This window comes from Panthera uncia, chromosome D1 (genome assembly GCF_023721935.1).
Source record: "Panthera uncia isolate 11264 chromosome D1, Puncia_PCG_1.0, whole genome shotgun sequence".
NCBI lineage: Eukaryota > Metazoa > Chordata > Mammalia > Carnivora > Felidae > Panthera > Panthera uncia.
In genome coordinates, this window is record NC_064808.1 from 50,043,594 (window position 1) to 50,055,030 (window position 11,437).

An 11,437-nucleotide genomic window follows, 5' to 3' on the forward strand; every position below is an offset into this window, starting at 1 on the left:
GGACACTTGCAGAGGGGTCTGGAGTCCAAGTCTCTTATCTTTATTTTAATGGCCTGACAACCAGGCAGCAGCAGTCCAGGGTTCCTGGCTGGCCAGCACAGGCCTGGGGTGAGAGCTCCTGTGTGGTCTGCTGCGGCAGGACCAACTTAGACCTTTGCTCCATAGTTATGAAAGGCAGCAGTCCCAGGGCAGCTTAGATGCTGGGCACAGAGCAGCCACCCTCTCTCCTGTATCTTGCCAAACCAGCTCCATGAAAGAAGGTCCTGTTTCCCCGGTGTGCTTGGGGCTCAGGGATAGGGTTTTCCACCAGATGCTCTTCTTACCACAGCTGTCCTCTGGAGTTTTTGCAGCTTTCCTCACATTTGCACTTTCACAAATCTGGGCCATGGGGTACTAGCAGAAAGATGGCCTTGGCTGCAGGCTCTGGACATCAGGGAGGCTTCCATCTGGCACCAGATGGCGACATAGAGCAGGGCTATCCGAGCGAGCTGAGAGCTGGGCGCACAGTGTAGTCAGGCGGCAGGGCATGCCACAGGGCTCTGAGGGGGGGGTGGCCCTTATGGTAGAGAAACCAGAAGGTCTGGAAAAGTTGTGTGTCACCCCGCATGCGGTACACCAGATCATGCCAGGCGGCAGGCAGTGCATTGGGCAACCCGTAGGTTTCTCGAGCTCTATAGAGACGCTGCCAGTGTGGTATGGCTCCTGGCTCATTAGCCTGTGTCAAGTTCAGGATGTAGGTCTCATGATCTAGGACCACATGAGAGCTCCCCGGATAATTGCCATCTATTTGGTAGACCCGGTAACCTGCAAGGAGGGAGGGCTGACTGGAAAGGGAAGGAACCAAGGCAACTCCAGGGAGAGGTCATATGTCCCGCCTGCCCCTTGCCAGCCATGGCCCCAACTCTGTTTCTGCTTCCTCTATCTCAACAACTCCCACATCACTCACCAGGATTAAGGCCGATGTAGGTGGTGGCACTGGGTGCCAGGAAGGCTACAGACAGTGGCCGGCTCAGGGTCTCCTCATCATAGAATACCTCAAACTCATCCACGTGGGTGTGGCCAAAGAACTGACCAGCCAAGGTGTTCTCATACCTGGCCAGAAGACACTAATTAGATTCAGAAGGTTTTAGGGACAGGGAAGAAATCTGGGGAGATGGGATGCTTTCTTTCTCCACACATTGAAGTAAGTAGCCTCTCTACCCCAAAGGGGCACCAGGAATGATAAAATACCCAAAGGAGTTTTCAAATGAACTTCAGACTCTTCATCTACCCCTCTTCTCCCCACTTCCCTCCTACCTGGCTACAATTCGATAATAATTCCAGCTCCAGCTTTTCAAGCAGTGCCCTGGGGGGATGTGGCCAATTATATGTACCTGCAGGGAGAGTTAAGGGAGGTTATCAGGGAGAATGCCCCTCTATTTGCTAGATGGAATGCTGCTTGATTCATCAATTGTTCAATAAGGCCAATTAGAACTTGAAATTTGGGGGGGGGGGGGGGGAAGGGGAAGGAAGGTTATGAGGACAAGGAGGGGTCTAGGCAGCCCTGGCCAGGAGAGTTGGTACTCATCGCTCTTACAACAGCTATTACTGCTGGCCAGAGACGGGGAGTGAATGAGAGCTCCTAAGGGGGACCAGGAGCTGAACTCCCAGGGAATCCTATTGTTGGAACTCCAGAAAACCAGGCTTCTCTGCTCACAGATGCTCTGGCTCCAGATAGGAGTATGGTCATAAAGGGCCTGCTTCTCCCCGCCACCCCCATGGAGCACCTATCCACCATGTTCTCACCACTTTCCCTCACCTTGTCTCCTCGATCCTCAGCTGCCTGAAGCTCTCCTACCAGCCACTGGAGCTGTCCAGCAGGATCTGTGGAGTTGATCAAGAGCCAGAAGTTCTCACGGGAACAAAAATTCATATTGAGAGAGATGAGGCGGAGGCCAGGGCGTGGGGAAAGGGCATAGAACCCCCCAATTCTGAAACAAAGTGAACACAAACGGTCAGCACTCATTCATAATCCTGGTCCTGTGCTCACAGTCCTATACTAAGCATTTGGGTGGAGGGCAGAGGCATACGGGACATCATCCCTACCAAGGGGCTCACATTCCAGCAGAAAACCAAACAGCACCAATTATAGGGCCCATATGACTGGGCAAATGGCTCAGAAAGCTAAGGGCTCTAGGCCTCAGAGATAAAAGAGAACTATAATGGGAAGCAAGGGCCATTCAGAAGGAGTATGATCTGGACCTGGAAAGTTGGGATGTTAAAGTTGCAGGGGGAGGGGAGGTGTTTTAGAGGGCCAACATGAACAGACACAGACTAGCATGGAGAAAGTATGCTGTCAATCCTGAGGGAGAGTGGCTGGACAGACATAAGGGCAGAGGTGGAGTATGGGGTCAGAGCCAGTGAAGAGAGCTGAGGACTCATGCTAGAAGAGTCACAGGTATGCCCAGGTCCCCTGCTCCCTTCACTATTATCCACTTTCTTTTCCCTTCCTGGGTTTCCATGGACCTCAACTACCTGAGGGTGTGAAGGGCTTCAGGAGGGAGCCAGGACTCCCATGCCTTGGCCATTGCCTCATAGAGCCAGCTGGAAGAGTGATTGCCCTCTATGAAGGGGGGAGGGAAGCCATTGACAGGTGTGCTCTCATGGTTGCCCACAGCAGGGTACACAGGCACTGGCCCCAAGAACTTCTTCACAAGGGCTGTGACAGTGGTCAGGGCCCGAAGCTGGTCCTGACGTGATTGGTGCCAGATATTGTGGGCGGGGATGTCTCCTGTCCAGTACACCATATCAAAGGGGCCGGCAGGGCCCAGCCCGCTCAACAGGCTCTCCAGGGTCCGCAGGGGCAGGTCACACTTGCTGTACTCGCCCCAGTATCCAGCACCTGGGCGGGAGGCAGGTGGCAGGCCAGAATCCTGGCGGCAACACAGTGGGTTCTCACAGTCAGGATCTGTGCCCTCCAGGTAGTCATGATCCCAGTGCAGGTCAGTGAGAAAGAGGATGCGGCTGACAGGGGCGCCTGGGGCCGGGGGCTTGGGTGGTTGTGGGGCCGGCTTTGGTACAGCTGGCAAAGAGATGTTCCAAGATGAGAAGACGTCCCAGTGCCCACAAGTGGAGCCCAGGAGCAGACCACAGGCCTCAGATGGGCTCAGCACTGAACGTGTCCACACCTCCACCACATCATCTTCAAAGAGCTGGACAGTTGACTGGCACACAGCGGGTGGTGCTATCTTCAGCAGTTTGCAGAGCTTGGTGGCTATGGAGCCCACCCACTCCACACCGGATTCCTTCTGTGGTGGGAAGAACCAGTGACGAGAGGTCAGAGACAGCACAGGGACCAGGCCAACCCCTGGCTACCACCATCTGTGCCTTCATACCCAAACTGGGGCCAAGCCAGACTCAATGCCACTGTGGTGAAGAGACCTCAGAGCACCCCCTGACTCCCACAGATATTGCCCTGTGACTTAGGCAGCACCAGGCCAGTACTTCCTCTTCAGCTCAGTAGGCAGTGGCATTTCAGGCCTTTTGCTTGCCTGGCTGGCTTCCTCAGTCACTGTCTGCAGAGTGCCTTGAAATTCGGGCTGGGCAATATAGCTGTCCAGTTTGGGGACACACACAAAGGCGGGTTCCCTGGGGAGACCTGCAAAACTCACCTACCAACCAGCATTCATCATCCCATCAGGGTCAGGGCAGCCCCATCTACTCCCACACCCTTGGATCTTTCTGAATTCAAGTCCCTTTTGAGCAGCTAGTACAGGCATGGTGCTCCGGATTAGCGATGCCAAATGTAAGGCACAGGGGGATTCAGAGTCAGATATACCAGGAAAGGAGTCCCAGCCTTGTCGCCAGCTATGTGCCCTCGGTGAAGTTACTTCACCTCCCCCAGATGCTCTTCATTTGGCAAATGGAGATACTGTAATGAAAACACCTCACAGACTTGACTTGACCTGTATAAAATGGCTAGCACAGTGCCCGGCATATAATTTGAGCTCTTTCCTTACTTCACAAGGTCACAATGGAGGTAGTGGTGGCGTGTAGACATGGGTGTCCCTAAAGGAGAGCAAATCCGGTAAAGGCTTGTATCCTTCAGCCTCTTCATCAGGGATGCTCTTCATGACCCCAGCCCCAGCCCATCCACTCCCCGCCCCCGCCAGCGCACCCTTGGCTGCTCCACTGCAGGCCCTTTAAGCGCTCACCTTCAGCCCAAAGTCGATAGCGGTGAACAAGCTTTTGCAAACTGGGCAGCTGAGGTTCCACCACCCAAAGGCGTCACGGAGCTGGGGCACTAAGCGACCGACGTGTTGGCTTTGGACGGGAAGAGGGTGGGCCCCGGCCGGGGCCCAGAGAACCAACGCCAGAATCAGAGGCAGGCCCATCCACAGAAGCCTCAGTCTGGGGGATCCTCGGGTCCGGTCCGATTCCTGCTCCGGGCCGGACCTGCGGTGGCCCTGGCCGGGAGATACTCCATGGCGGGGCATTGCCCGGCTTCCTAGACAGGGCTGGTTCACCCCTCCGGGTCCCCCGGGTCTCGGCCCTGGCTAGCTCTCAAAGCGCGGGGCAAGACCAGGGACTGCCGAAGAGCCCCCGAGGCAGTCGGCTGACTGCTCCGCGTCCAGCCGCAAGGCAGCTCCGCCCCTTCCTCTTCCTGGGTTCCCCAGCAGGAGATCTCCCCAGCAGCCGGGATCCGGGTCGGCGAGGGAGGCTGAGGGGGCGGTGCGTACCAGGACCCCGCCCATGCCCCGCCCCGGCTCTGACCGGACTGCGCGCGCAGCTGAGCGGAGGGAAGCTGTGTGCGCCCTAACCGCGGGAGGTCGCTGTCGTAGCCCTTGTACATGCTGTGGAGGCAATCACATGTGGCTGGTGAAAGGCTCGCGGAGGCTCCTAGGCGCCTGCTCTCTTCAAACCTGGACTAAATTCCTGGAATATCTAATTGCCAGGCCCACCTGGCACACTACTGGCCCACCACAGGGAAGGAAATCTGGGGAACAGCACGCCCTAGTAGGGCAGGGATTCTCACACTGAGTGTGTTGCCTCTGCCCTGAGAGCGCCTCCCCTCCATCTCCCCTGTTCTGCCACAGGCACCAGGACCCTTGAGTCACCCTGAATGAGAATCTTTGAGTCACATTTGATGCAGAGTTCCTGATGGAAGGGGCTCTGAACTCGTGGGGACACCCATACATTTACCTTACAGATGAGGAAACTGTGGCTCAGAGATGGTGAAGTGACTAAAAAGGAGTACAGATCATACAGCGAGGAGGACCAGGAACATGAACTAGAACTTGGGTGTCCCTTGCATCTATGATGGTGAAAGTAACATTTACTGAGCTCTATCCATGTTCCGGCACGGATCCAGACACTTTAGAGTTACTGTCTTCAATTGGAACAACCCTAAGAAGTAAGTATAATAGTATTATTACTTCCATTTTGCAGATGGGGAAAATGAAGCATGGGGAAGTTAAGTGGCAGGATAGCAGTTAAAACCTGAGCTGTTTACCTCCTAGAGTGCTTCTCCAAGATCCACAGAGCTACCAAAGTCCTGTCAGTTCTTTCCTTTGAGAATTTCAAGTGACTCTTTTCCTGAGTTCATCAGGGCACCATCTCAGAGTAATTGTAGTATAATAAGTATATTTGGTCTTTGTCTCGAATTCTTGTTCAGGGCATTGAGCTCCTAAAACCCTTTGAATTTCCTGGGTGATTGAGTGCTTTTGTTATTTATACTACCCCTTTTCAATCACACCTAAATTTATGCTAATGAGCCTGAAGATGGGGCTGGTGACTTAAAGACAAAGTGATTAGAGGGTGAGAAGTTTCAGCTCCACCCTCAACCTACAGGGAAGGGAGGAGTGGAGATTGAGCTCTTTATCTCTTTGATAGTTTCCTGTTGGTGAATTTAAGGAGTTGCTAGTAGGGTGGCACACCTGGAGAGCACATGACAGCTTCATGACATCCCCCCCCCCCTTCTGTGCCTTATCCTGTGGATTTCTTCCATTTGGCTATTTCTGACTATACCCTTTATAATAAACTGGTAAATGTAAGTAAGGTGTTTTCTGAGTTCTGTAAGCTGTTCCAGCAAAATATCAAACCTGAGGAGAGTGTCCTGGAACCCCAGAAGCTGGACAATTCTGTGGGACTGAGTTCTTTAATTTGTGGGATCTGATGCTGCCTCTAGGTAGTGTCGGAATTTAATTGAATTGTTGTATAGCCAGTTGGTTTTGGAGAATTTGAGAGTTGTTAGGTATCACCAGAAGTGGTGTCAGAAGTAGGATATGCTGGGGTGCCTCGATGGCTCAGTCAGTTAAGCATCAGACTTTGGCTCAGGTCATGATCTCACGGTTCATGGGTTTGAGCCCTGTGCTGACAGCTCCAAGCCTGGAGGCTACTTCAGATTCTGTGTCTCCCTTTCTCTCTTTGCCCCTTCCCTGCTTGTGCTCTCTCTCTCTCTCTCCCTCTCTCAAAAATACATAAACACTTAAAAAAGGATTTGCTAAAATAATAATAATAATAATAAATAAATAAAATAAAATAAAATAAATAAAGAAGTAGGATTTACTGGCCTGGCCCTAGCTTATGAAAACATGTGTTTTGGGAAAAGAGAGAATGAAAGGGTGGAGGAGAAGAGGAGGAACCTTTGATTCCTGGGTGGCAATGTTCACATAGTCACCCATAGTATCAAACAGTAATTGTGCTATAATCAATTACTAAAGGTAAAATTTACCAATGGAATTTAGAGATGGATCTAACTCCTGGGAAATTGATTCACTGGATGCTTAAGGAAATGGAAACTAATAAAAAAGCAAACTATATAATCTCTCTTTCTCTCTTTATTTATTTTTGAGAGAGAGAGAGAGAGCACTCACAAGCGGAGTAGGGGCAGAGAGAGAGGGGAACAGAGGAACCAAAGTGGGCTTGGCACTGACAGCAGAGGGCCCAATGTAAGGCTTGAACTCACCAACTGTGAGATCATGACCTGAGCCGAAGTTTGATGCTTAACTGACTGAGCCACGCAGGTGCCCCCAAACTATATAATCTCTTGGTTGTTGTTATCTGTAATCGCTAAAATGAAAGAAAGGTAGAGGGCTGGGTGAGACCTTGATGCTGGACCAAGCTCAGATTTTGGTTAGTCTGGGTTTTGGCTTATGTCGGGACTATTGAGAGTACCTCTAAAACTCTGTCATAAGAAGATGGGCCACAAGGGAGAGGACAAAACCAAGAAACTACTGAAACCAGGAGGTATCATGTGAGGGAGTTGTTTTATTTTGTAGATTAGTATCATCAACTTCCTGAAGAACCTTTACTGAAATGGATTGTGAGTGTGACTAATTTAGGGGCAGTATCTTTGTTTTTACATGCTTCAGCATGGAAGAGCATGTTTGGGTTGTCACTGGACCCATAGCTCACTATGGAAAAATCGCAGATGGCCATACAGAGACACAGAGGGTTATTCCTGAGGAAATGACCAGCCTGCTAGATTGGATAAAACCACTCCCATCCCCCACCCCCCACCCCCCACAAGTAACTTTCCTGCTGCAAAATCAGTCCAAGAAGCCTTATCAAATTTGGTGTCTAAGCTTCCCTTCATGGGTGTTACTGATGTTAATAAAAACATTAGATTAACAAGAGAATGGGGAGACAAGAAGGGGAGAGTCAAAGTTCATCTTGATGGACAGCAGGATGGACATATCTAGATGGTTATTAAGAAGAAGATTTCAAGTAGCCCCATTTGTCCTTAACTATTGTTGCTCTCAGTCTCTGTCCTTGCTATGTAAGAGGACATTGATGACCCTCAGGGCCCAAATTCTGCCTGTTTTCCAAGATCTTATCCCATGAAGTCCTTTCCTTTGCTCACATCCTATTTCCTTAACAGTATCTTTCTTGCTCACTCCCTTCTTGCTCATTTGCCCAATTCTCTTTCTTACAGTGTTCTCTTTCTTACAGTTCATATAGTTGGTTTTGGTGGAACCATTATCGATGCATATCACACACCCTTATCCTTCTGAGTAGGTGATCAAAAGCCCCTCTTCCCCTGACATGGATGACATTATTCTTCAGGAATTGAATTAGATTCCGAGACAAAGATGAACATGCAAGAGATTTCTTCAGGGACGCCTGGGTGGCTCAGTCAGTTAAGTGTCTGATTTTGGCTCAGGTTATGATCTCATAGATTGTGAGTTCAAGCCCCACGTTGGGCTCTGTGCTGACAGCTCAGAGCCTGGAGCCTGCTTTGGATTCTGTGTCTCCCTCTTTCTATGCCCCTCCTCAACTCATGTGTGCGTATGCGTGTGCTCTCCTTGCTCTCTTTTTCTCTCTCAAAAATAAATAAACATTAAACAAAGTTTAAAAAAAAAGATTTTTTCAGAAGTGCTTTTGGCATCTATAGCTGTGGAAGGATGGGAAAGATAGTGGGATTGAGCAGAGGGACATGTTGAGCTTTGATGCTACCTCAGTAGAGACCTCAGCAGACCCAGTGGGAGTTCTGAAGCTGGGATGACCCTTCAAAGTTGTCCTGAAATGGCATGAGGGGGCTTGCTTCATTTGGGGAAGTTCCTGTGGGTGCTGATAGCTGAGGGCTTTCTGTTGAGAGCAGGCCTAACAGATGGGAGAATAAGTCCTTCGTTCCTGGAGGGAGACCAGGCGGCAATGACAGTGTTTACCACAGTCCGTCCACCTCGTGTGCCACTTGGATCCATTTCTTCATATAAGTTCTGGGAGCAGTTCCCCCAGCATTGTGGTGAGCCTCTCTCTTCATGGTGGAAACTTAGAAAAGGAAAGCTGGTAGGAAGAATTATGGTTACTGTAACTGATAGCAGGATAGCAAGGGATACCCATCATTTTTCTTTTCTACCGCACATTCTAGATTTCCTTCCTCCTTAGCTAGCACCTCTGCTGATTTCAGTGGCTTTACCTGACGGTGTGATCCAGACTTTTACTCCTGAGGTGTGTGAGCATCTGGTATCCATGCCCTCCTCAAGCCATTGCTTCTGCATTTTTTTATTTTACCATCAAAATAGAGGAGGAGAGTGTCAAGAGGCTCCCGAGTGGACAAGCTGATGCCAAACTATTTCTCCTCTATCTCTTTTGTGTAGCAGCTGCCCTGCCTCCTCTATTCTTGTAATTAGTATCTACTCTGTGGCCAAGATGGTGATGCTTCTTCTTGCCCTTCACACAAGGAGCCAAAAGTTGCTGGGCAGCAGCTATACTCTCTCCCCTGTTGGACACATTTTCCCTTTGGGAATCAGGACCTCTAAACCTGTGGGGCCTAGCATTGTAGGGACAGGAAGCACAAATTCTCCAGGCAGATCATAGGAGTAATGGTAAGAAGCCAATTCCTGCTTCCTCCCTTGTTTTTGGACTCATGCGTTCTACCTGTTGGGCACACTGCATAATATGAAGGTTGCTATTTTAAAGTGGACACTGCATGCTGGAAGACAGCACGCTGTCTTCTCTAGGTATCACTTTCAAGTTTATGCTTTAGCTGTGCCTTCACCAGCCCATTCCATCACTGTATCAGGCTGGCAGTTTCTGGGTTGTGTGGTATGTAATGTGACCAGTGGGTTGCCTAGTCATGGGCTCACTTTATACCTCCTTTGCCAAAGACTGGGTCCTTGGTCTGATGTGATGCGATTCCATGCCTGTTGTTCAAACACTGTAAGCTCTTAGATGATGGTGATGGTTGACTCCCAGTGGGCAGGAAAGGTAAAACCATGCCTGAAATATGTTATCTATTCCTGACAAAACAAACTGCTTCACCCTTTAGAGTGGAAGGAATCCAGTGTAGTCAACTTGCCACCAAGGGGCTAGTTGGTCTCTTCAAGGTATGGTGCCATCTTGGAGACTTGCCTTCTGTTTTTGCTGCTATCAAGTTTGCTGCTAGCAGGTTAGACACTTGACATTTGGCAAAAACCTTTATCAGGTTTGGTAAGTGGGAGCCCACCCTATTGGGCGTATGGGAATGGGTTTCTAATGATTAATGCTGACGCCTAGCCTCTATTTTGGGAGGAGACTCCTATCATTTCTATTGCTGTCAGTGAGTCCACCAACTCAGCAGTAGTGTTTTCTGCCATCAGCCTTGGCCTATATAGTAGAGCCATTATGGAATGTCTTGGTGATGCTGGTAGCCCTCCTACCAAACATTCCTTATTACTTTCGCAAATTATGTATCCTGTGGAATATAGTTATTTCATGAGTTTTCCAACCTTATAAAGTCTATCCTTCTTGACACCCACTTTCTGAGCCTTCTTATCTTTCCTGTCAGTTACGGCATTTCTGCCTCACTTGGTGCAGGCTGTCACTTTCTCCGTGCTTTTAGTTGCAGATTAATTATTTTACACTTTTCATTACTCTTTTCTAGAGCATCCATGAGCTTAGCTATAATCACTCAACTTCCTTATTCTTTTTTTTTTAATTTTTAAAATGTTTATTTATTTTTGAGAGAGACATAGACAGAGTCGACCAGGGGAGGGGCAGAGAGACGGAGACACAGAATGGGAAGCAGGCTCCAGGCTCCAAGCTGTCATCCCAGAGCCCGATGTGGGGCTCAAACTCATGGACTGTGAGATCGTGACCTGAGCCAAAGTCAGACGCTTAACTGACTAAGCCATCCAGGTGCCCCTCAATTCCCTTATTCTTATAGTTACAGATTCCCTCATGTTTCTCAAAAATCTGATTCACTGAACCAGCCAGTGCATTTCTTTTGCATCCCAATTCACCAGGGACTCTCCAACTCCACCTAACTGATGCTGGGTCCCTGTCAGCTGGGTGGCGAGTGATCCTGCTCTAAAATCCCATGTTAGCATCTGCTTTCTTAGAGCATCCTGGCACCAGCTGCTGCAGGTTGGGTTATCCATAGCAGACCCTAAGATGGAAATGAACTTGCTGGAGGTTTCTTAGGGAGTACTCTCAGGATAACCTCTGTGAAGGAAAGGAAGCAAGTAGGATTGGGCACGGGGAGAGGATGAATGTTGAGGCAGTCTCTGCAGAGGCCTCAGCCAACCCTACAGTGGGTTCTGAAGCTGAGAAGACTTTTCAGATTGTTCCAAGCTGAATCAGGGGGACCGAGCCTTTGCTCCCTTCTAAATTAATTGGTCATAGGATGCTTCAGAAAGGGGGTATGACCTTGGGCAAGGTGGCTTTCCTAGGTGAGGGCTTCTGTATGGGCTCATCATTGAGGGCCATATTCCAGCAGCACCCCCAACAGCTGGGGGGGCCAAGTCCTTCATTCCTGAAGGGGAACCTGGGTGACCCATAGCAGTGTCCTCTACACTCCTATTCCTAGGGTCCATCTTAAGAAAGGACATAAATACAACTTGGATATCCTATGGCCTAAGAATCATTATGAGCAGAGTTCTGTGGGGCTAAGAGTGAGAGTGGTAAGGGCCACTTTATTCTTTATTTTCTCTGGATTTTAGAAACTCTGAAACCTATTTTGGAGGCTCCTAGGCTA

General features: G+C 49.7%; 1 protein-coding gene across 2 annotated transcripts; it reads right to left on the bottom strand.

Annotated features, from left to right (window-relative positions):
* Nucleotides 1–19: 19 nt before the first annotated feature.
* SMPD1 (sphingomyelin phosphodiesterase 1) lies at nucleotides 20–4,693 on the bottom strand. Of its 2 annotated transcripts, none has more exons than XM_049651149.1 (6): nucleotides 4,194–4,693; nucleotides 2,515–3,287; nucleotides 1,799–1,970; nucleotides 1,297–1,373; nucleotides 947–1,092; nucleotides 20–804 (listed from the first exon to the last, which is right to left on the bottom strand). In XM_049651149.1, the coding sequence occupies exons 1-6, from the start codon at nucleotides 4,473–4,475 to the stop codon at nucleotides 476–478; spliced, it is 1,779 nt and encodes a 592-aa protein (XP_049507106.1). In that variant the 5' UTR covers nucleotides 4,476–4,693; the 3' UTR covers nucleotides 20–475. The 2 variants fall into 2 exon arrangements, with proteins under 2 accessions (XP_049507106.1, XP_049507115.1); XM_049651158.1 differs by having other exon boundaries at nucleotides 627–715.
* Nucleotides 4,694–11,437: the final 6,744 nt, after the last annotated feature.

What these genes read in the sequence shown, in the direction of transcription:
- SMPD1 (XM_049651149.1), bottom strand. Translation starts at nt 4,475, where the DNA reads ATGCCCCGCCATGGAGTATCTCCCGGCCAGGGCCACCGCAGGTCCGGC. An exon ending in CTATCGACTTTGGGCTGAAG is followed by an intron (nt 3,288 to 4,193) that starts GTGAGCGCTTAA and finishes TTCCCACCACAG; the next exon opens with AAGGAATCCGGTGTGGAGTG. An exon ending in TATTATCGAATTGTAGCCAG is followed by an intron (nt 1,093 to 1,296) that starts GTAGGAGGGAAG and finishes TCTTCTGGCCAG; the next exon opens with GTATGAGAACACCTTGGCTG.